This window comes from Gymnoscopelus braueri, assembly GCF_963280865.1.
Source record: "Gymnoscopelus braueri genome assembly, chromosome: 6".
NCBI classification, from domain to species: Eukaryota; Metazoa; Chordata; class Actinopteri; order Myctophiformes; family Myctophidae; genus Gymnoscopelus; species Gymnoscopelus braueri.
The window spans coordinates 29,865,235-29,888,994 of NC_137607.1; the positions used below are offsets into that span (position 1 = coordinate 29,865,235).

Consider the following 23,760-nt stretch of genomic DNA (forward strand, 5'->3'; position numbering starts at 1 on the left):
AGTACTTAATTACTGAAGATATACAAACTAGCAAACTATACATGGTGCTCCAAATATGTACCATGTGTTTCACGTCATGATAACAATGTGGAGGATGCATACTGTGCATTGAGCTTTGGCTCCAGGTTTTACTGGGGGAAAAAATGCAAAACTATCTGCTGTGCTTTGTATGTGTAAAAGAAAGTTGATTAAGTCCATAGATTATCAGTGAATGGCACAAATACGTACTGAAACCTAAACATAGTACATGGTAAAGTGATCTTGTACAAATGTACGCTAGTAACATCTATAGTAGGTCAGTCCTAAAGCTGCTCTATTCTATTCTCCACAAAAAGTTTATTTCAAAACCTCTATAAATATTGTGCTTTCTGGCATGGCCCACCATTATTATGTCAGGCTAGAGTTACACATCCTAAGAACAGGATTACAACCAATAACATTACCACAGAACGGAGAACAAGGAGGAAATATTATCCCGCTAAGTTAAGGAGGTAATTCAAGCAACAGAAATGTCCTGTTAACAGGACAAAATAAATACAGGTTTTCTTAATTTACGCCACATGTTCTTTGTTTTGTAAAAGAACACAACCTTCATGATAAAGCCATTTCAATGCTGAGATGTGTCATAAGACATAGTAAGCTGTTCCGTATAGCGTCCATTCAACTCTCAGAATCATTTAGCATTAACCAGTCTCCCCAGACCGTCCCCACAGTCTGCAAAGGTCTCCGGCTGTAAATCATATCAAACAACCATCATACAACCCACACTGAGCAGAGGTAATGCTTACAATTTAAAGAAGCCTTTACACTGACCTCACCTCTGAGAATAAAGTGCCAAATTGGACTTCTGGTACTGGGACCACAAATCATTAAAGATATACACAACACAAGTATGAATCCATTTTTGCCCTTTCATGCAATTCAGAGTGGTAGTGGTTAAGCCAATCCCTGGATTTCTAACATGTTGGCTGAAAAATCATAAACACTTGATTGTGTCTTTGACATTTAGTGCAAAAGAACCCCTAAATGTATAGAACACTGAAATCCTCACTAAGTCAAACTTCACACTGAAAATTCATAGAGCACATAATTGAAAGCCTGTCTGACTGTTCTTCAGTCTTTGCCTGTTAATTTGTATTCTCTGCTTTTGCTTGCAAATCATAAGTGTACATACAACTAATGCAGTGAAATCAATTCACTTGAGCACCATATGAAAACCTTTTAAGTCTATATCAAGAACACACATTCACTTGAGAGAAACTCAGCATAGTACAAGATTTTTGGGGCAGCTCCTGAATGTACCCTGAATCATAGTCTTAAATATTACCGCCATCACCACCTCATCCTGGCCCTTAACAAGTGTCCATCTGGGTCATTTAAATAATTCATTGGGTTTTGTTTTGGTTCTACCTTGAAAAGACTCCTCTGGTTTTCTTCAGAGGCTTGTTGCCCCCGTACCACCTGACCAGTCTAATATCAGATCCCTTAAACAAAAGACCACTGCTATGACGCTCGCACCCCGTTGGCTACAGCAGCACAGTTGCCAAGCACCTCTCCTCCAGTTGCTAGGGCATACGAGGCCGGCACCGCTGCCAGAGCGGTGGCCACCGCCACCGTGGCGCTGCCGGTAGCAGAGAGGTGTAGTGGCGTGTCGTGGACGCGGGAGTAGTCCCGGTCAGTCTTTGTAAGGAGGAGATGCTGCTCTCCGGGCCGGAGCAGGGTCTGGCGGGTGAAGATTTCTCCGTCTGCCAGGCTCTCCGGCAAAGGTTGACCCCTCATCTCAGGTAGCAACAGCAGACAGATGATGCACAGCAGAGTGCAGCAGGCGAAGATCACATGATGCAGGAAGTAGCCCTTCTGGTTGTGGAGGTCCATGATGGGGGCCGTTAGCATGCCAAAGCCAGCACTGGCCAGCACCAGGCCCAGCCCCCCACCCCTGCACACACATTAAGAGGCAACGTCACTCACAGCAAGATGATAACCATAGTTCTAAATGCTGGTGCAAATATTGTGAAAAGCACATGTTATAATTTTGCATTTTCACAAACACCACAGCATACATATCGCTGGCACAGCTAAATCCACCCTGCTCCCACATTTCCCATAGTCAAGGCTGTAATGTCAGGAGTGAAAGAAGTCCAGGTTAGCTGGTACACTCACCCAAGCAAATACAAGGATACGATAGATCATCAATATACATTTAATTTCATATTGATTAGTTTTCCAGAGCATTGCAAATAATTTTGAATGCTAGACATTTACAATGTACATGCTGATATTACACAGAAGTACCAGAAGAACTGTCAATACAGTATATATACACAAGTCATTTCCATATCATTAGATTAGATGAGAAAAGCAATTGATACCGTTGTTTAGATATGGACTAGTAAAATCAAAAGTTGTCCCTTATTTGTTGCCCTGCCTTTAATGGATGATCTGATAGAATTAGCAAACAACAGAAGTTTCTGGCTGCAAAAGTCAGCTGCACTTACCAATTCCACAAGTGTGCTTGCTTTTCGACATTGCCCCACAAGATGGAGCCAATTAGCAACTTTAAAACAAGAGCTGAGCTAGTACCATACCATCATACCCCCATATGAACTCTCAAATGAACATCTTTGCAATGCTTCCATATTGTTATAAAGTACCACGTATAGACCCCTGGGGAACACTGGTCAACAAATATAGCTTGTAAGCGTACCTGATGACAGTAGGGGTGATCTCTGCACAGAAGAAAATGCTGAGGGTGCTGACAGCAGAAGAGGAGAACATTCCGATAATGGAGAATGCCACAGAGAATTTCCTGTTCAGAGTATCTCTCAATACTACACAGACAAGGAAAACCAAACGTCAGTGCATCACTATTAAATGGGATATGACACAATAGCATTTAATCATGGTACCTTGGGAACCATTTAAAAAGTGGTTATTATACAATTACCTGCATATATCAACTTCTCTGAATCTTTTACTTTTTACTCAGTTACTTTTTAACCACTTAAGCCCTATACATTGTGTGATTAATAGCGAAAATAGCTGATCTAAAAGCTCTGTGAGCTTGTGGATCTGCAATTTTCGCTCTTTAAAAACAAGTGTGCCTATAATGACATGCCTAAAATAAGGACGCCAAATTGAAAGTTGTTAAATATCTAACCCAGTCATTCAGTTAGATATAACATCAGGCAAACTTTTACAATCATCAAAGATAGGTAACAAGCTCCCATACTCCCAACTGTACCTATGTCGTGGTGGAGGCTGTACTTCCCAATCACTGGATTCCATTAGCGAGCATTGAATGAGAGAAGATAAAGGAGGATGACATTAGAGAGCACAAATAAGGGGTTTTGAAGTAGAAGCAAAAGGAAAATGAGAACAGCCATTAGGATAAACCTGAACTGTTCACAATGAAAGCCTGGAATAATGACCACATACAGCAGAGGTAGGTCAAGACAAGGGATGCTCCAGTTAAACGAAACTAAGTTTATAGGCAATCCTTAACCACTTAAACCCTATATACTATATAGTTGACAGGAGTCCCCCAGTGCTCTTTTCAAGGCCCCCTCCTGTCAAATGTTCATTCCAGGATATAGGGATGCCAGGGTTCATGTGGTTAGATATGTGTCTATGTGTATGTGTATGTACTATTTTAAAAAACATTTTAAAATAGTGGCAATCAGCCTCGAATCGGGAACACCCCTGCGATTGTATGGAGGGGCGATTCAGTCCCCAAATCTGGCCAATTAGCCTCTAGTGAGGGGACAGCTTTAATTAACCATTTACCCTGTCATTTGTTGACTTGGGTTCATGCCATTCACTCTGAGTTTGCACTTTGTAAGTAACTCTGGATAAGATTGTCTTCTAAATGCCGAAATGGTAAATTATAAAAATAAATAAAAACTCTCTTGGTTTAGCTGCCCTGTCATCCAAGAAGATTTTCCTTAGCATGCTGAACATCCACCTATCATCTTTTTCTTTAAGTGGTCACTCACAGTTGAGCAAGCCCAGCTGAAGTAAGGACGCCAGGGCAGTGATGATCATGAAGGTGAGTAGGCCTCCGCGACGGCCCATCAACCCCACCGCTGGGCACAGTGCCAGGCAGGTGGCCACAGCGATACCGGCCATGGTGAAATAGTCGGTGTGGCACATGGCGGTGGGCTGGGAAACAGGGTCCATCATACTGCGGGCAAAGCAGTGGTGAATCCCGTACCCTGTCAGACTACACACACACACCACACACACACAAAACTGTCAGCTCAGGCAAGTGTCATCAGTGGAATGCATACTAGAGATAAACCTACCTTTATTTTTCTCTAGGGGAGGCCAGCTCATGTGTAATTCATTCATAGCCACTTAACGTAACGGATGTTCATTAGCAAAGTCACAAACATACTGTATTATTATTATACAAACACACTTATATACACACACTTACGAGTTGACACAGAGCACCACAATGTTCTTCCATAGGTTCCTGGTGCTCATCATCTTCACAATGCAGGTCCTCTTGGGTTTCTTATGCAGTTCCTGCTCCAATTCTGATGATGAAACGCAGACACACACACACTGAGACCTTTTTCCTTGGATGAATTCTCACACCTTCAGCACACAGTAAGGAAAGCATTACAGGAATTTGGGAGGGTAGCTAGAGCCCCACTGACTGTGCAACATCAGTGATTTCCAAATCGCTAATATCGGTTACAGTGTTGACATCCTAGACATCCTAGCAGGAGAAAACAATACCTCACACAATCACAGTGTGGGCTGAGGCTGGCGGCAGAGAGACTACATACAATGAGGGGGGAAACATACGCACATAAATAAATAAGCAGCGCAAATAAATATCAGCTAGCGGCTTTTGTGATGACAGGCTTTTTACGAGTCGACTTTTGACATGAGCCTTGGCTCATTGACCACTGGGGATAAAATCGCTTGTGATGCTTGTGACAAATGTCATTTGTGTCTTATGCTTGGTTGGGGATGAAAGAGGGGGAAATGATGATAAAGCAGACATCAATTTGATCCACAACCTGTAAGTATTTATTACGCAATCATCTGTTCTGGCGACTGTGTTAGTACTGCTTCCTATTGCAAACAATTTCACTGTATGAACCTCAACAAATTAGTGTAACAACTGAACTTTTGGATGTGTAGACGAACACGGAACATTCATTAACATTAGATTATGACTGATTCTGTCAGCAGGGTGCAAGAGGGAGATTGAAAGAATCAATTAAGTTGCGCTGTTGTGCCTGTCTTGGGCTTTACGCACTGTGGGCTCTCCTGTTGGACAAGGATATGACATCTGTGGGATGTTATGGTGCTGTGCCTCGCACGCATTATGCACTGTAATGAGTCTTCCCTGTTGTTGACATGATGACAGCGGACGAGCATAAATAAGCTGGTGGATTTGGAATTCACAGAATGGGAAGAAGAGACTCAAATTAAAATATTTCACCCGGCCAATACCGAGCCGCTAATTAATGATATAAATTTCTATGACCCATATCTGCCTGCCCCATCCCTGGATACAACCGCATTCCGTGCATCTCTATTCTTAACACATCGACCGCCAGAGGTTAATCTCATAATGTACTCACCAGTGCCAAGGTGTTTTTGTTGTTTTTTTGTTTTTTTCATGTCGCCATAGATCTTGTTAAAATCCTTAAGATTGAGCTCTACACGGTCTGTTTACATCCGCGAGATCTCCCTGTATCTCCCAGTGAAGATCGCGTGTCAAACGGGGCATCCATGTTTGAGTTAGAGCGGATTACGTTAAACAGTGAAATGCGAGGAGAAAAAACTACAGGAAGAGAATTGAGTTTCAGTTTCGTCTGTAGAATGGGAGCGGGCGTGATCTTCAAAACCGGATCCCAAATAATTCTATTTCCTGTCATCAAACCGGAAACGGAAGTGGATCAAAAAAAATCCGAAAGTGCACCCGGACCGCGCATGCGCGAAAAGACCGCAGCCCGTAGGACTACGGGCTCGGCGCTTAACCGTTGGATTTAACGGCCCGTAGAACTACGGGCCCGGCGGTAAATGTGTTAATGGTGAGGATGTCTGATCCAGAATCCTTCCTCACCTGTCATAACTCCACTGGGCTCGGTTGTCATGTCGACCCGGTTCTTCCGGGCGATGCACAGCATCATGGCCTTTGACCTTCTGTAGTGCTGGGTGGCCAGCAGCCAGCGTAGGGACTCTGGAAAAATCCTGAAGAGAGACAGAGGTCGAGAGAGCAAAGAAAGACACCAGAAGGAAGATGAGAACAGAATATGTTAAGTGCGAGAAGGGGAAACAGACAGAAAGGGAAAAGACATGAAGACAATGGAAGAAAGAGAGTATTGTGCGTTGGTCTAAACACAGCGTGCTGTGTACTGCGTGCCACTGCGTAGTACAAATGTGTACTGTACAAGCCGTGGCCTGGTCCTGACAGCAACGACTACTAAACTGGCTTAGTAGAGTCCCTCAGGAGGCGGCACTCACCAGACATAAGGCAGCATCAGAACGAAGGGGCTGATTATGACGATCTGGAGGACCTGCCAATCGTCCCGGTCCGGCCAATGGCGACACAGAGACGCCACACCTGGCATCAAGAGCTGCCCGCCCACCATCACAAAACTGGACACCATGGTCATGGAGAAGCGCCAGCCTGGCAAACACAGCTCGATCCCTACAGCGACACAGGGAGAAAGAGGGAGAGAGTGAAAACCATGAGGTTTGAACAAGAGAGAGAAAGAGAAAGACAAATAGACAAGAGTTAAACCTTGGGGTTGGTTCAAATTCACAAGCTTAGCCTAAATTGGACATGGGGCAAAAACAAGTACACTGTGCGGTTGTGTGTGTGTGTGTGTGTGTGTGTGTGTGTGTGTGTGTGTGTGTGTGTGTGTGTGTGTTTACGTTGTTGAACTAAACAACAACCTCAGTGGTCTGGAGGAATGTGATGAGATGTGTCTTTTTAATGGTGAGGCCAACATCTAATTTCCTCCATAAATAATTAAGCACCTCTCCGTTGCTGAACATTCCCCTGAAAAGACCGGGCCACATGGACTTTGCACAAACTATTTGTCACAAGGTTCACAGGGTTCGGACAGTCTGTGAAAGTTTCACAGCGTGCCCTGGCTTAATTTCTCCGCCTGGCCTCCTGTCTCCTCCTCTCCCTGCTGCCAGCAAGTTGGTACAGTCCAGATGGCCCGGTGCAGATGGCAAGGTCTTTAGAAGGTGACCAATGGAGAAGGTAGGTGGGGGGTTGGCGGTTCACTCGCTAAACGGGGCTTGTACTGTCACTTCGTGTTGTGGAGACTAGAGAAACGAGAGAGCTAGCGCCAGGATTGGGTTGGGAGGGGCTGGGGAATATCCTACAGGAAAGTAAGGAGAGGAGCAGAATACAAATGAGAGAAAGCCGAGAACTCCCTCCATTCATCAGTTTGTGGAATGACGGTGGAATGATAATGAAGCCAACGAGGAGAGAGAGAGAAAGAGAGAGAGAGAAAGAAAGATGCATGCAGAGACGAGGATAGAAAGAGAGAGGCTACGCTACGGCTGTGGTATCAAAGTAAATGCCATCTGGGACTGTCACTGCTACAGTACCTAAAAGAGGGAGACGGATAGAAATTGCTTTGGCGCAGCAGAGGGTAAGAGGTCCACTGAAGCAGTGGCAGAGAACAGGAGGATGAGAAGGTAAAATGAATAAAAAAAAACCTGAAGGCATGAGTGTGATTCCCTCCCCCCCTCATCCCTGGTGTAATGTACAGTAGAGCGTTGTACAGCTCCCTGCAAATCCTCCCCCCAGGATCCCAAACAGAAGGAAATTAAACTGACCCCCCAGTTTGACTCATCCTTAAGTCTCTTCTGTCTCTGTCTCCAGTGTGTGTGTGTGAGAGAGTGAGAGTGAGAGTGAGAGTGTGTGTGTGTGTGTGTGTGTGCGTGCGTGCGCGCGCGCGCGCGTGCGTGCGTGCGTGTGTGTGTGTGTGTGTGAGAGAGTGAGAGTGTGTGTTACATGTGTCTGTTTTGCCAGCCAGCACTGTGTGTACATCTGTTCCCAAGCCTCCAGTCGACAGACATGACATGACGGTTCAAGACAGATCCCAGTGGAAGACCCTAGCAGAATAGAAATCAGCCTCTGCTGGTTTCTTAACACAATATAAACATATCAAAAGAAGGAATTAAAGAAATCCCCAAAAGGTAGCACATCAAAAATTTCAAATAAATGCAGGTCAAAGTACTCACATTTCCACTTTTTTATTGGCACACACCAATAAATGAACGCTGCGTTCAGCGTTTCATTTTCATTTCATTTTCATTCAGCTGCTGAATAAAAATGAAATGTGAATTCGGGAATTCGACGGGATGGTTTACCAGGCTACATGAACCCCAGCATCCCTATTCTGAAGTGAACATTTGGCAAAACAACGCAGATCTACAGATTTCAGATCAACAGAGCGAACATTCAGCGAAAATAGCAGTTCTGTCTATCTTGTAGATTGGCTTTTTCGGCAAAGAGATTTTGTGTAGAGGGAAAAGAGGAAGAGACCAAGTACCCCGATCAACAAAGTACATAGGGTTTAAGTGGTTAAACTAACGCTAAAGATCTTACTGTATTCCCCGGACCTTTTTGTATCTTGTACTTTTAGATGTTCTGGATAAGAAGTTAGAACATCAGCTAAATGCCAAAATGTTCAATTGTTTTATGTGCAGTACTTTATGTATGAGACAGCATCAACCAGCTTGTTATGAAAACCACCCACCCTCCTTGACAAAGAAAGATAATAATTGCCAAACCTTGGCAATGGCAAGCAATCCCAAACCAAACCCCCTGGAAAAAACAAAAACAAAGCCCCACGCCAAGCCCTCTAGGGAGGTGTCTACTGGGACAGCCACATCCTCTCCTAGAGTACACACACACACACAGATACAGACACGGACAAGCATACTCAGAGGACAGGACACACACACTGTATCCTATCCACACGTGCACGCGCACGCACACACACACACACACACACACACACACACACACACACACACACACACACACACACACACACACAAGGGCAAGGGGGCCTTTTGTTGCAGCTGAGTGGGAGAGAATGGCTCCTCTCTTGTGTTGATTATCTCACTGCCCCCCTTCACCTCCACCAACTCCTCTGCCCTCCCTGTGGGCTGACCCCCCCTCCTCCCACCCCGTCTCCTGCCTGCACTCCCCCGCTGAAGTGGCTCTCAGTACCCTCCCTCTCTCTCCCGCTCTCTTTCTCTCCCATAAGCCTCCATCCCCATCCCCCCAAAGCCAACGTGCCCACGACACATCTCTCCCCTCCTACTCCTCCCTTCTCTCTATCCCTCTTGTTCTTTTCTGTCAAGAAGCACCTTCTCTGCCGTCATGTTAGAGCTGCAAGTGAACAGTAGCGGGTGACGGGAAAGATGGGGGGGGGACCACCGAGAAGAAAACAGAAAAAACAAAAACAATGGGCTGAGAAAGAGTGACACTGAGAGGAATGTATCCATTTGGCCAAATCAATCTGTTATAACAAAGGGCTGACACACACACACCCCCACACACACAGTAAAATGCCTGTATTCAAACATTTCCTTGAGCAAAAGTACAATTGTGAGCTATTTCCGAATAGCCGAAGTACAAAATAGTGCTTGAGTGCTTAATATATATATCGCCAAAGTAACTAGTAACTGAAGCTGTCAAATAATTGTAGTGGAGTTAAAAGTACAATATTTGCCTCTGCAGATGTAGCGGAGTAGAAGTATAAAGTATAGAAAAATGGACACACTCAAGTAAAGTAAAAGTACCTCAAAATTGTACTTAAGTACAGTACTTGAGTAAATGTAGTTAGTTACTTTCCACGACTGCCACCATCTCAGCGTGTGTGCCAAATGCTCTCTGGGTAACCTTGCCTAGGGATTAGAGTGGGAGCGCGTGCACGTTGCATACAGTGTGTGTGTGTGTGTGTGTGTGTGTGTGTGTGTGTGTGTGTGTGTGTGTGTGTGTGTGTGTGTGTGTGTGTGTGTGTGTGTGTGTTCCGAGGCGACAGGAGGAGCTGGCGTGATAACAGCTGCCGTCGGGGATGATATACACTGTACCCCTCCTCTGGGTTTGAAGATAGAGCAGCAGGGGGGGGGGGCAGATGGAGGGGAGGACAGGACGTGGGATGATAGTTATGTTTCCCAGCTGAGTCAGCATGAGCCATCCCCAACCACACACACACACACACGTTTGTAATACTTACTATACTTGTGAGGACATCAACATATAAACACGATTTATTAATGGCGTTTTTACCAAATGTTTTCACCATTGTTAACCCTAAAGCCCAAAATTGCCGATCTACAAGCTCACATCATACTAACCATGATACTGATATGATACGACCATGATACAGACATGATACTGACCATGATACTGACCATGCTACTGACCATGATACTAACATGATACTGACCATGATACTAACATGATACAGACCATGATACTGACCATGATACTGACCATGATACTAACATGATACTGACCATGATACTAACATGATACAGACCATGATACTGACCATGATACTAACATGATACAGACCATGATACTGACCATGATACTGACCATGATACTAACCATGATACTGACCATGATACTAACATGATACTGACCATGATACTAACATGATACTAACCATGATACTAACCATGATACTGACCATGATACTAACATGATACTGACCATGATACTAACCATGATACTGATATGATACGACCATGATAAAAACATGATACTAACATGATACTGACCATGATACTGACCATGCTACTGACCATGATACTAACATGATACTGACCATGATACTAACATGATACTGACCATGATACTAACATGATACTGACCATGATACGAACATGATACTGACCATGATACTAACATGATACTGACCATGATACTAACCATGATACTGATATGATACGACCATGATACAAACATGATACTAACATGATACTGACCATGCTACTGACCATGATACTGACATGATACTGACCATGATACTGACATGATACTGACCATGATACTAACATGATACTGACCATGATACTGACATGATACTGACCATGATACTAACATGATACTGACCATGATACTAACCATGATACTGATATGATACGACCATGATACAAACATGATACAAACATGATACTAACATGATACTGACCATGCTACTGACATGATACTGACCATGATACTAACATGATACTAACATGATACTGACCATGATACTAACAGGATACTGACCATGATACTGACTATGATACTGACATGATTCTAACATGATACTGACATGATAATGACCAAATACTAACATGATACTGACCATGATACTAACATGTCAGTACCATGCACGGTATCATGCACGACACCGGCACGCAACTATGAATATATCAGGCATAACTATAAACTTAACCCCTAAATGTAAAAGTATAATCCGAATCTTAAACCTAATCTGTTCCTAATTATAGTCCCAACTCTAAAAATCTTTTATAACCAGAAAACAATCACTTCTCCAGTGAGGACCAGGAAGATTGTCCTCACAATGTCCGTTTCTCACATTATTGTACTAGTGGGGACATTTGGACCTCACAAGTATAGTAATACAAGCACGCACACACACACACACACCCTGCATGTTTGTGCGATTACCTAATAATCTCTGAGGAGAATAGGAAACAGGAGACATGACCCCTGCACCGCAGAGAGAAGAGACCAATTCCCATTGGGGCCTCGCCACTAAACCCTGTGACCCGCAGAGAGTCAGGTTTTACCTCCATCACGCACCGTTCTCCACCCAAACTAAAATAACACAAAAATCAGTTCAGATGATGGTTTTCTGCATGGATAGTGTTCTGATCCCATCCGGGGACCCCCGGGGGTAAAACATTTGAAAATGTTTTTTAACAATACAAATCTTGTATGGGGGATTCCTGACACAAAATATTTTATGGTCCGCGGCCAAATATATATTAATTTGGGGGTCCTTGGCATGAAATCGTTGGGAACCACTGCTATACACTATCCCAGTGGTTCTCAACCTTTTCAGGCCACGACCCTCCAAATTAATCATATTTGAACTGGGGACCCCCTAGCCTGGTTCCAGACGAATCTGCCATTGCAAAAAAACAAAAGTGTCTGGCTACGCAAGGCTAGGGACCCCCCACCCAGACAAGCACTTGAAATTGTAGGAGCTAAGGCATTACATTTAGTTTGACTCGGTTCCACAGATAACTATTGTGAAAATAGATGATCTACAAGCTTGTAAAGCTTGTGAGCAACTAGCAACTAGCGACCGCGGCAGCGGAAGCTAATGGGGTACGAATAAAGAATAAAGCTATTTTCAAAATCTTTGCCTCCGTCCTATATTTTTTAACAATTTGGCCAATGTTTGACCAGTTTTTATAGTATAGTTGTTGATTCGTTTTTATGCAGTAATGGTCTTTTTTCCATTTAATTTCTTTTTTCTCTTTCTTTCTTTCTTTCTTTAGGTATTAAAAGCCCTTAAATTGTCACTTTACTGTCATCTGGGGACCCCCCCAAAATCATGTGGGGACCCCCCTGGGGGTCCCGGCCTACAGGTTGAGATCCACTGCTCTACACTATCCAAGCTGAAACGTATGAGCACAGTGCACGGACGGAATGGCAATAGGCTTACATTACATGCTGGATCAATGTATTGGATTCTCTCTAATGAGAAAAGTAAAACAGAAATATCTTATCGCTTGTTATTTTCTCCATTCTTCCCTAACCAACCAACTGCATGCTTCCAATGTACACCGGCACATGCATACCCAGTGTACATGAATGATCATGTGATATGCACAGCACGTGCGTGCCCTTTGTATGTGAAATTGAATGTTTATACGATATGCCAAGAATGTGCATGCCCAGTGTACATGAATGATCATGTCATATGCGCGTTCTGCCTTGCCGTAGCATGGACAGATATTATTCCAGAAAAGGTACTAAAACACTTGTGTACAGTAGACAGATATGATGGTTTTCAATTTTAAATGGATGTAGTCGAAGCAGGAAATCATAAAGTGGCTTCTGAATTAAGTAAGTAAGCTCGCACAACAGCGAAATACACACAAACATCCACACATAAATAAACAGCATCTCATTTAGAATAGTAAACAAGCGCTGGTCATCTCCAGTGGAGTTAATTTGTCGCACAGTGTGCAGCAGTGAGATAACAGAACGACGAGAGAGATTTTATATAAGTCTCGAAAGAATGAGCGAGAGAAGAAATGAGTGCATTTGGAAATACAAGCAGAAAGGGAGAGAGAGGGAGATGGGAGAGAAGACGGGAAGGGGGTAAGAGTAGGGGAAAAGAAGACCTGAGAGAAGGACAAGTGAATAGCGAAAGTGGGCGCGCGCGCACACGCACACACTTTTATAGACAACTGGCCTCCTGCAGAGCCATGCTGTAAGAAACATTTAGTGGCAGTGCCATGTGTAAAAGTGTGCTAGGAATATTACAAGGCCAACGTGCACACACTCGTGATACATTGGCGGCATACACACACATTGACACAGCCTTTGCTATAAAAAGAAAGGCATTCACGGTGAAAGCTAGTAACAGCTTTTAGCTTTCTAAAACCAACAGGTAGGCTACAACATCTGCAGCAGTACAGAACACGCCGTTTTACCAAGGCAAAATCACCCTTATAGAGACATAAAACCAACTGCTGTGCAATTCTCCAATAAGACAACCCCACAGAAATACAATAAACACAGCAGCAGCGCATAACAGCAATAATTCAACAGAAGACCAATTATACACAGGCCTATTATTCCTACCTTCAGAGGCTTTTCTTCCTTGTTTTTCTGACAGAGATGTCCTTAATGAGGCTGGAAAATCCAATTTGCGCGGAAAATTACTTTCAATGGACATCAGAGACAGGTGATTCAGTCTGTTTTGCTCCATTGTGAATCTCAGTCTATTTTTAACTAGTCCAATTTTTTCTCTGTTTTTTTCAGCCATTGTGCTTTTTTCATATTATTTTCCTGGCTTTTTGAAGCTATGCTGTCCAGTAACAGGTGAGATAACATTGCTGTCCACCAGATATTGACCGCCGGTGGCCACATGATCATCCATCTACCCAATCAGCAGCTTAATTTTTGTTTGTTATGGGCCAATAGGGGTCACGATTTTGTTTTTTCTCTGAAGTAAACTTAGATTATTGAAAATATTCTGGCCAATCCGGGGGCTAAACTGCAGCCTAGGGCAGCCCGAGCATTAATCCGCACCTGCACACACACACACACACACACACACACACACACACACACACACATCGAGGTGGGGAACTACTGGTTTGTGGTTCCCAGTACAGATCTTATTATCATACAGCAGGCTGACCACACAAGGCAATCAATATGCTTCTTAATGAACACACACAACTCCTTTGGAGTCTATTCAACAGGGCCATGCTGGTTCATATGGTCATGACCCCTAACCTGATGAGGAGATCAACAGGACTGAACAGCAAGGTCTACAGGATTCTGAACATTATGGCCACTTTGACCAGAACAAATGGCTCTAGGGTTGTGGTTGTGATATTTCCACTACAGACAGACCCACTGTCCCTCCCACTGTCCACTTGTATTAACCTGCAGATTTTCATGAAGCTTGGCTGGAATGATCAGTAAGCTGTCTGGAAGAAACAGAAACCACTAAGTATTAGGTCGAAAGGTTCAGAGGTAAAGGGCACAACCAAGAGACGTAAAACAAGAGATGTTGGTGTGGGTAGGATTGCAGCCAATTTGTTTAATTGTCTCCGGCACTCTACGCCAGGCCGAAGATGTGGCCAAGACTATGTTTTGGCTCCTGTCCGTCCATCCGTGTACAGCTAATCTCCGGCACCGTTGGACCAATCGGCGTGAAACTGTGCACACACACTCCCTACAGGCCAGAGCAGAACCTCTGCCCCACATTTTCACATTGGCCAGTTATAGCGCCACCAGCTGGCCGATCTTTGCAAAACATTTTTTTTATATTAATCCTACAGATTTTGTCCAAACATCACACAAATCAGCACACATTATTTCTATAGTCATGTCATCAAGACGGACAGGTCAGAATTTTTCATATTTCATCATGATTGGCTAAGATTGACTTGTACTATCTGGCCTGGTGGAGACTCGTGCTCCGAGGAGCACATTTTTCTAGTTCCATATGTTTTTATTCGCCATCAGCTGTGTGACAAACACTTATATTTCCCTGCCGATTTACAGTGTACTGTAACTGTATCATGTCTTTCATCTGTGGACTGGAAGCTTTGAGCATGTTCCCATTATAGGGTGTATGGCTCAATATGTCCCATACTGTAAATAGGACAGCATGGCTTTACTGTCTGTTGTTGCCTGTCACAGTATGAGCTTCAAAGTGAGTTGACCCAGTCATTCTACTGCACACTCCCTCCGCTCAGAGGAAAACCATATGATGGACACATCAAAGGAACAAGCATATAGCATGGTCTCTAACATGCATGCACAGATGACACTATACACATGCAAATATGTTTCTCTATGTCTGACAAAGAGTACACATTTTTCAAAACAGGATTTGTTTTTGCGTTTATATCTGTGTGTATGAATGTGTACATTTTCAAATCTTTGTGTGAGCCATCAAGAGAAAAGAATAGATGAAAAGAAAGAAATGAGAGCAAGAAAGCTAGAAAGATAGAATGAGCAGGTGAGGGAGAGAAAGATAGAGAAGACGAGAGAGAGAGAGCTTGTGTTAAAGCCGAGTGAAGCCTGTAAAATGCTGATGCAGTCTGAACGCAATCGAGCGAAAAAACGGCTAGCAAAACTATTTCCCCCCTCAAGTACCAGTGGAAATGAAATGGAACGGCTTTGTCAGCTTCCCCTCGGAGGAAGGGAAGCAATGACCACACATGCACACACACAAACACGCATACATTACAGACAGACAGACAGACAAGGACTTTTACGCACATAAACATGTGCAAAATACGACTGGCTCCAGACATGCCTGTGTTATGAAACAAATGTTTTCTGAACACATGATTGCTTCATGGCTACCACCAGTCACGCAGTCTCAGAGCATCAACTTCAACATACACACACATTACATACAGAGACATGATCCTGAACATTCCTAACATCTGACTGTCTTGCCATGAGTATTGTCTGCTTCCTAATAACAGTGCCAAAGAAATACATTCCCATGTTTGAAGCTCATACTTGGCAATGAAATGAAATATTTGGATTTCATGGCAGACATCACACTTACACATTTACACTAACATTTGTACTTTCTCTGCCGCTGCCTGGGGATAACTTCAACTCTCTCATCTCTCGCCAGATAAGAGGCATTCATTTGGTTTGGTTTTGGTTTTTCTCTTCCCAGCAGAGATTTACTGTATCAGGAGACCCCCTGCTGGGATGAACAAAAGAGCCCCCCTCCACCCAACCACAAATTCTGCCCCTGGCCTGCACATATTGTATGACTAATCTCTAGGCATGGTGAAAGCGAGGGTTCCTAAAGATGAGGCCAGCGGAGGAGGAGGGAACAGAGAGAGATGGGGACCTTCCAGGCAGAACATGGGGGATGAAAAATAAAGGGAAGAACTTTTGAGACGGAAATGTGCACACCAACAGCTTGTTGGAGTGTCACTATATGAACCCCAATCGCCTGGCCAAACCTAACTTTGCCCTGTCTCTTCCGGTCCTCACTGATTAGATCGGTGACAACACAATGCTAGTGGAGGCATGGGGGTGGGAGTGGGGTTTCAGGGGTGGCTGCCTGACGCTGTGACAACAAAAGGACAGGGCAGCGGGGACAATACTGTCACCACAGCACTAACAACACTGACACAGAGAGAGCAAGAGTGGGCTGCCTGGGGACAACCCCACAGGGCAAAGAGATGCAGGAGAGGGAGAGACAAAGCAGAGAGATTTACAGAGGAGAAAATGGACAAATAAAGGGATAACATTTGGGAGCGTCGGAAAGAACAGGCTGTAGGGAGAGCATGTGTGACAGCCAAACAGGGATTTCAGCTGCGAGGAGAACAGCCGTGTATACAAGGACATGTCTACTTACTGAGCACGTAGAGGGAGAGGGTGAGACCTGCGAGGCAGAAGCCCTCGAAGAAACGCAAGGTGCTGAACGTGGTGATGTTGTCGGAGAAGGCCACACTCAGACCGAACACCAGCACAAACAGCGCCGACAGCATCATGACCGGGTGCCGGCCAAACCTGAGCAGGGACAGAGAAAGAGGTTGTGTGGGGTTGGTGAGGGGTTATACAATGGAAGATATCTTGTCAAACAAAAGGAGATGACGCTTTTGCTGAAGTGGAAAAGACCACTGGTCATTTGTTATCGTTTCCCTCACATTCTTTGCACTTCCTGGTTTCGGGGGCAGTAGGTCACTAGGTCACGTCACAGCTGTCGCCTCACTAGCTTGCACTTTTCTTTACATCGTTTCCATAGCTACTGATCCCACCACATCAACATATAATGGCTCTTTCTCACAAATCAGCAGCTCAATTATAAAAAGCAACTTAGGCCCAGGAATGTATTCTACTTAAATGTGTCTACATATACACATTATAATAACAATTATTATTTAATCCCTACTCCTTTGGGGTATTTTTGTCACTGTACATTTGCACATAAGTGAAATTTGTCCTCTGCATTTGACCCATCTTAACTATTAGGAGCAGTGAGCGCTATTAGTATATTTGTCTATATACACATTTCCCTGGCCACATTAGCCAGCTGGGGGAACAGTACAGCATAGGAAACGCAATACCACTCATGCTGTTCCGATTCTCCAGCTGATCTCCTGCTCCGTCCTCTTGTCACTCGTGAACAAGACCCCCAGATACTCCAACTACTTGGGTTAAGGACTAATTTCCCTACCTGGAGTGGATAATCCACCGGTTTCCTGCTGAGAACCATGGCCTCAGATTTAGAGATGCCAATCATCATCATAGCTGCTTCACACCAGTGGCGACCAGGGGACCTTTGGTCCCCCCATTGTTTCAATGATTAAAGTAATTAGTGTGGTTGCCCTAACAGGGCAACCAGACTATAGTAATCCTCCGGCTTTATTATTTTCCTAGATAAACAATACTTTGAACCGCATCTCCTCCCACAGTTTTTATCCCCCAATGTCGTGCCATATGTCAAAATGACCGTCTTGAGCGGGAATCGTGTGCTTGTATTTTGCTAAGAGATTGGTTAAATAGTTTAATTGATATTGATTTATAAGTGCATTAAATTTCCCCATCCGCTTTAATGGAAAAGTGAAAAAACTCAAATTTAAGTATTTTTTTCTCAGAAACCGTAAGAGCTAGAGTTACCATATTTGTAGGGGAGGTTCATAATTTAGTCCGAAATTATTACAAAAAGTATCACACCATTCGGCCACATGGTGGCGCTATAACAGCCCCCTTTACGTTTTGGCCTATAACTCTTGAACCGTAGGTCGTAAAATCAAAATTTCTTTTCACCTGGATTCCTTGGGTCACGACGCATCTCCCCATATAGGCCACGCCCATTTGCGTCAGGATAGATTTTCCGCCATTTTGAATTTTCTTCAAAACACACTTTTAGCTCCTCCTCCCACATATTTTGTCCAAATTTCACGAAAATCGGTACACATGATCTCTGGACCCATGCAATAATCTGGACCGAAACAGATTTTGATAGTCCATACCGTTCGTCCGTAAATGGCTTCCAAAGTTAGCGGAAGGGGCCCGTTTTACAAAAAAGGCCACAAATCACGAACGAAACGTCCAGTCAATCCCAAATTTAAATCACATGTCAAGGGTGGTTTACTCAACGGATCCCCAAAAGCATTTCCACTTTGATCCATAGGGGGGCGCCACAAATGCGCAAAATGTAACCGTTTAATGCAAAAACATTATTTCGGGGTGGATCGATCCTCTCAAAATGAAACGCAAGTGATCTCATGAGAGACGTGACAATGTAATTGGCGCAGCCTCCGACAGTATTCCTCCCAGCGTATTCCTCGAGTCCCGGCGGCCGCAGCCCACGACCGGCGTCGGCGCAACCACACTTTGCAATTGCCCTGAATTGCGACGCGTCTAGTTTGAATTGTTATTACACCCATGGCTGACTGCCCACATCTATTAGATTCATTATGGCAACGGGCCTGGATGGCTGGATCCAATCAATAACAACTAACATGTTTATCAAATAGGCTGCACTCAACCATGTCTGGGTGAATTTACGTATGCGAGTTGTTTTTGTTCTATCCTGTAGTTGTAACTATGCTTTGATATCATGTGGGCTACTAAAGTAGCCCACATGATGTCAAAGCATTGATCTTTCTGACACAAGTTTTGAGTAGCCATGATAATATAGGCTACAAGTCATAGAAGTACAGAGAGAGAGCTAGAGATACGGTAAGAGGGAGAGATATAGAGAAAGAAACAGTATAAATAGTTGTGAGTCTTCTAAACTCAGCCAGGTGACTTAATTTACAATTTAATTGTTCAAAAATAATTATAAAACGAAATGTTGCTTACGACTCAGCTTCATGGTTCATTCTGCACAGAAACGTCTAATTTTCCCCCTCTCTACTACACCACCCCACCCCCCACACACACACACACACACACACACACACACATTTGTTCTGGCACCCCTGCTTCACACTCAACTGCGAAGTGCGAACTGATCCAGTGAGAGCTGGAGGTCACAGAGACTGATGATGCCATCAGGACCACATAATCTGGGAAAAGCGGTGATGCAATCCTCAGCTCACTGAACTGTAAACTCTCTCCTCCACAACTGTGCCTCGAGATCCTGCCCATGAATATCCCACACAGGATAGGTGACAAAGCACAGCACTGGTGGAGGCGAACCCCCACCGAGAACGAGTCCGACTTTACACAGCTCTTTGGCCGTACAGAGGTTGGATGGCCCTTAGTAGGGCCCCCTCATCCCATACTCCCGCAGCACCTCCCACAGGGGCAGTACATTCGAAGTAATGTTAATCTATGTATTCCATTAAAAGTATCAAATGTTATTTTCTCATTGACTTTGTTAATAAATAAGGCTATGGGTATGTGATAAATCCAACCAAGGACCGACTGGTGCAGCTGTGTCCTAGGTTGTGACAAAGCTTGTGGGAAAGATTGGGAATATACCGGTACAATTATGTATTATAAATACATATACACTGTATCAGGGAACTGAATTTGACGGAGACTTGAGTGTCTGAAATTTGCAGAGGGCACTACTCACTTACAGACATACACACACAAAATTAAAAGGGGGGACGTAGCATACCAGTCAGCCATGACACCCATCACTAGGTAGCCAAAAATGGAGCCCACCAACAATGAGAACTTGGCGATGTGCACCTTCCAGGCAGAGTCACACACCAGATTCCACTGTAAGAGAGACAAAGACAGAGCAACAGACACACAGAGGAAGGAAAGATCAAAATTCACCAACATTAAGTAAGAGTTTCTTTTGTAGAAAGTAAACCGGGCACAGACCTGCTTAAATTACAGGTCAATATTAAAGTATACACACACGGAGAAGACTACAAGAGAAAACAACTCCTGAAAGAAATCTCGGACGTTCTTGCTACTTTGATAATTCATGAAGGCAGAGTGTGCGAACATGCTCGACTCACTTGTGAAATATTCACAATGTACATGATGAGGGAAAGGAGGAGAGAATGAGAGCAAGCAGAATGTGTATGCGTGTTGTTATGTGTGATCATGGCCGAGTATGTCTGTCATGAAATCAATAGTTTGTCGCTCTTTCCTCACAGCCCATGGGTCAGTGCACAGAGTACCGCAGCGCTCCATCAAGGACATGCGTGTGTGTGTGTGTGTGTACTTGTGAGGGCCAAATGTCCCTGTGTGTGCACTTGTATTACTACACTTGTGTGCGCACAGAAAAGGATTCCAGATCCCTGATGCAGCTGTTGTGCGTGTGTGTGTGAAATAGTATCATTGTTCAACCATGACTTACAGTACACCCCACTGTGCATCCAACTGTGTACTAGAACATAGAGAGTGTGAGGGGAGAGAGAAGAGAGAGAGAGTGACAGAGAAAGGGGGAGCATGCTTATTGGTTATGATCGATCTGTTTTAGTGGTGGAAATGCCTCTGGTAAAAAGTGATGGATTTATCCATGGGCTGTGTAGACCAGCATTATCCTTTCTGAGAAAAACAGATACCTGGCGCAGTACAGACGTCACTCTACTTGTGCACTGCCACTGACTGAGCGCACACACACACACACACACACACACACACACACACACACACACAGTACATTGATGCATGCCAGGGGGGAGATCTACAGCTCTCAAAGTTCTAGTTAGCTAAGCACTGCACACATGCCTGCACTGTCAGCAACCACGGACAAATACACACAGTCTAGTACTTCTTATAATGAGGTCAGTGCTTAACTGCCAGTGTGTTTCTGTTTGGGTCCAACTGTCCGACACAGCAGAGAGCAGACTTAGACAAATGCACACACACACACACACACACACACAAAAGTGGGGAGATGATGAAGGTGATGATGATGATGATAATGAGTTAGATCACTGGTTCTCAAAGTGGGGTCCAGGTACCCCCATGGGGTCCTTGAGGGGGTTCCAGGGGGTCCCCAGCTAAATGACTGATAGTTAAGAACCAAATGTACCCTTACAGGTTTGTAACTCTAGGAGTGTACAAATGGAACCAAGTGGACATGGCTCCATTTGTACACTCTGAGAGTTAAATTAACACTGAGGAATTTGGTCCCAGAGATAAAAATCGAATCAAATGGAGGTCCATGCGTGGCCTAATGCAGTGGTTCTCAAAGTGGGGTTCCAAATGGACCCATACAGGTCTGTAACTCTGTAACTGTACAAATGGAACCAAATGGATCCATAATTTCTACACTCTCAGAGTTATGGGGGTCCTTGAAATGAAAAGGTTTGAGAACCACTGGCCTAATAATGCATACGCTCCTTGAAATGAAAAGGGTTGAGAATCACTGAGTTAGATGAAACACTCTGGGAGATGTAGGCCTATTTGGTGCACACTCGTTACCTTGGTAACCACGTTCTGACTAAGTCCCATCTGCGACAAGGCCACATGAGCCCTTTAAACCTGTATACATCGGCTATTTGAAAATAGACGACCTACAAGCTCACAACGTTTTAATACTAGCTCAAAACGTGAGCTTGTAGATCTGCTATTTTCAAAAATAAATCTTGAAGAAAATGCGAAAATGTGGAATATTTTTTAAAACATTTTAACAACACAAATCTTGTACGGGGGGGTCCACTCTCTGGCATAACATATTTTCAGATGGGGGTCCGGCTTGACATCGTTACCTTGGTAACCACATTCTGACTGAGTCCGGTCTGCAGCTCCAGCTTCCACTCCTTGCAGGCGCACAGCAGCAGACCGCCGGCGTCTCCCCCGTGGTAGCTGCTGTCATTGTCGGCCTGGAGGAGGTGGAAGGCGGCCGTGGTGCCGGGGCTCACCGGCGGCAGGGTCAGGGACGCCGCCGCGGTCCAGTTGCTCTGGTTCCCGGCGGGCTGCACGCACGTGCCTCGGGGCTGCGCCAGGAGAAAATAATCCGAGAACTGGCTGAATCCGATGAACAGCGCCGGGATCCACGTCAGCAGAACCAGCTGCTTCTGGTGCCTCCCGAAGCCGCCGAGAGACGGCAGGACCGAGCAGTCGACGTGCGGCAGCAGCTTGGGCGCCGCTGCCGCCGCCGTCGGGTGCTGCTCCAGCGGCGTGAAGCCGCCGTTCTCGGGCGGGTGGTCCTGCGCCTCCGGATCCGGACGGCCACCGGCTGCCATCTCGACCCCGTCCCCGGCCTCAAAGAAGAAAGCGTCTCTGGGCGCAATCACTGTGAGCTAAGCCAAGCCCCAGTCCTCCTGCTGCTGCCGTCCACTCAGAGTAAAACCCGTTGACACAAAGGAACCCCAGAGCCGCCCGTAGCCAACAAAGCAGAACAGAGGGGGTCCTAGAGACTGAGAACTCGTGCAGACGCGCCGGATCACCGCGTAGTAGTGGTCGCCCTCATGACGAGCTGGATGTGACCGACTGAGTGATGTCCCGGGTCGGGTTCTGTCAGGAGGAAAGTGATGTCCAGGTGGGGTTCGGTCAGGAGGAGGAGGAGAGGGTGGCTCGTCACCGTGCAACGCTCCCAGAGAGATGTGGGCTCAGATAGACGGGCACGATCACCAGCGTGGGCTTTGTGTTCCATGGGTAAAAAAAAGTCCTATTGCGGAATCCATTCACCTGTGATTGAATTAAGCTATAGGGACTTGGCAATAAAACATGCCTAAATAAATCCATAATACCCGAGAGGCCACTTAAACATCAATTATCCCTCCATTCGTGCGCGCCACAGGTATTATACCTGTCCAAATTGTGACCTGTCGAAGGCGAGGTGCTCCTCATCGTACACAATAAGCCATGCAGTGTTATAAATCCATGGTCATAGCCCGCCGATCCATTTAGAAGAGTCCTCCTCCGTGTAGCTCGGTTGAAATCATGTTGTTTTTTTCCGCCGGCTGGGTAATCAATGGAACGCCGTTCCTTCCAAAGATGCGCTTCTAACACAGAGGCTGAGGGAGAGCAGACCCCGCCCTCCGTCGGTCGTGCTATGCGCTGTGATTGGAGAGCGTTCAGAGGGCAACTGCACCACTGATGGGCATCTGTAGCCAGGGTTGCCATGTCCACTTATTATA

General features: G+C 44.9%; 1 protein-coding gene across 1 annotated transcript; it reads right to left on the reverse strand.

Annotated features, from left to right (window-relative positions):
• Positions 1 to 55: 55 nt before the first annotated feature.
• On the reverse strand, positions 56 to 23,471 carry slc22a23 (solute carrier family 22 member 23). The gene is made up of 10 exons (XM_080430031.1): positions 22,387 to 23,471; positions 20,331 to 20,434; positions 17,109 to 17,263; positions 6,487 to 6,673; positions 6,086 to 6,213; positions 4,436 to 4,538; positions 3,993 to 4,219; positions 3,242 to 3,274; positions 2,705 to 2,828; positions 56 to 1,936 (listed from the first exon to the last, which is right to left on the reverse strand). The coding sequence occupies exons 1-10, from the start codon at positions 22,861 to 22,863 to the stop codon at positions 1,504 to 1,506; spliced, it is 1,971 nt and encodes a 656-aa protein (XP_080286157.1). The 5' UTR covers positions 22,864 to 23,471; the 3' UTR covers positions 56 to 1,503.
• Positions 23,472 to 23,760: the final 289 nt, after the last annotated feature.

Coding starts and splice junctions, on each gene's coding strand:
- slc22a23 (XM_080430031.1), bottom strand. CDS start 22,863: ATGGCAGCCGGTGGCCGTCCGGATCCGGAGGCGCAGGACCACCCGCCC. Junction 6,214..6,486: donor CTGATGCTGCCTTATGTCTG/GTGAGTGCCGCC, acceptor GTCTCTCTTCAG/GATTTTTCCAGAGTCCCTAC. Junction 4,539..6,085: donor GCCCAGTGGAGTTATGACAG/GTGAGGAAGGAT, acceptor TTTCATCATCAG/AATTGGAGCAGGAACTGCAT.